Source organism: Galeopterus variegatus, unplaced genomic scaffold (genome assembly GCF_000696425.1).
Source record: "Galeopterus variegatus unplaced genomic scaffold, G_variegatus-3.0.2 Scaffold4253, whole genome shotgun sequence".
NCBI classification, from domain to species: Eukaryota; Metazoa; Chordata; class Mammalia; order Dermoptera; family Cynocephalidae; genus Galeopterus; species Galeopterus variegatus.
In genome coordinates, this window is record NW_007730364.1 from 7,852 (window position 1) to 9,029 (window position 1,178).

The window sequence follows — 1,178 nt, forward strand, 5'->3', positions numbered from 1 at the left end:
TGCTCGATGCCAGCCTCCTGTGGCCCCGGCCCTAAGTGCTGGGGCCTCGGGCCAGTCCGGTCCTCTCTGTGACCCACTGGAGAAAGGGTGATGACCGCCCATCCTGGGGCACTGGCATCGAGGGGGTCTACGCCCACGGCCTGGACAACGCCAGCCCCACGTCTGCTGCTGTGAAGAGTCAGGCCCGGGTCTTCAGGGCGAGGGACCCCAGAGCCTGTGACTGTTGAGGGGAGGACTCAAGTTCCTCCTGCCTGTGGCTCTGCCCTTGAAGGCAGACATCGCGGCCCTGGTGCCCTCCCCTGTCCTGTCCCTGGTCTGACGAGCGGCCCAGCCTGCCACCCGTCTCTCCGGTGGAGTCCAGCTGCCACCCTCACCCTGAGAGGTGAGTGTCCCCTGCTCAGCCTCCCTGTGCCCGGGCCCCCCACTTCCTACCTCCTGCAGGTCCTCCCGGCCCAGGCGCTGCAGCAGGAGCAGAAACACGTCGGCCACGTCCTGCTGCCCGGCGTCTGAGGACCAGGGACAGGACGGCCAGGTCAGCAGGGCCCGGTCCCATCCCCACCCTCGGCTCCCGCCTCCCACCACCCTCCCCGTGCTTCTCTCCTGGCCTTTCCCCTGAACCCCCTTTTCTCTCCCACTTTTATTCCGGTGGTCTTATGCATGTTTGCAAGCCGCTGCCAGACTGCCTGGCCAGGAGCCCGTGAAAAATAAATCCCAGCGATGGGGCAAGGGTCCTCTGGGCTGCCCACCGCCTCCTGAGACCCCAACGGTGGGGGCCCCGCTGCCTCCCTGCAGTGGTCAGCCCGTGGACTGCGGCGGTCTGGCCCCAGGCAGGTAAGAGGGACACTGATGGCACTCTGAATGCTCCCAGAGGTGTCCCCCTCGGGCCAGACGCACACAGGTAATTCCTTGACTCCCCGCGGAAGCCCCAGGATGCCTCGTGTGCAGGTGAGTCGCAGTCCCTGAGCTGAGGCCTCCAGGAAGGAGCCCGTGTCAACCCCCAAACCCCAGGTGCTCAGCCGCCCTTGCCTGCAGCCGCCGCTCTGCTCCTGACCCTCCCCTGGAAGCCCCCACGTGCAGCCCGGCCACCTTGCAACAATCCTCTCGCTGCTTCCAGCCTCCTGCTGACCCCAGCCCCATGGTGGTGAGTGCGGCCCCTCAGCAGGACACACAGGTTCTCC

At 66.9% G+C, this 1,178-nt stretch overlaps 1 protein-coding gene across 1 annotated transcript in view; it reads right to left on the reverse strand.

The window, feature by feature from the left end:
* The window catches only part of LOC103602686 (ubiquitin carboxyl-terminal hydrolase 21-like), a gene marked incomplete at its 3' end in the record, with an annotated part of 4,438 nt that overhangs the window by 1,583 nt on the left and 1,677 nt on the right, over nt 1-1,178 (reverse strand). The window contains exon 4 of the mRNA XM_008587119.1: nt 433-506. Within this exon, the coding sequence (XP_008585341.1) occupies nt 433-506 (74 nt within the window). The remainder of the gene's footprint in view (nt 1-432; nt 507-1,178) is intronic.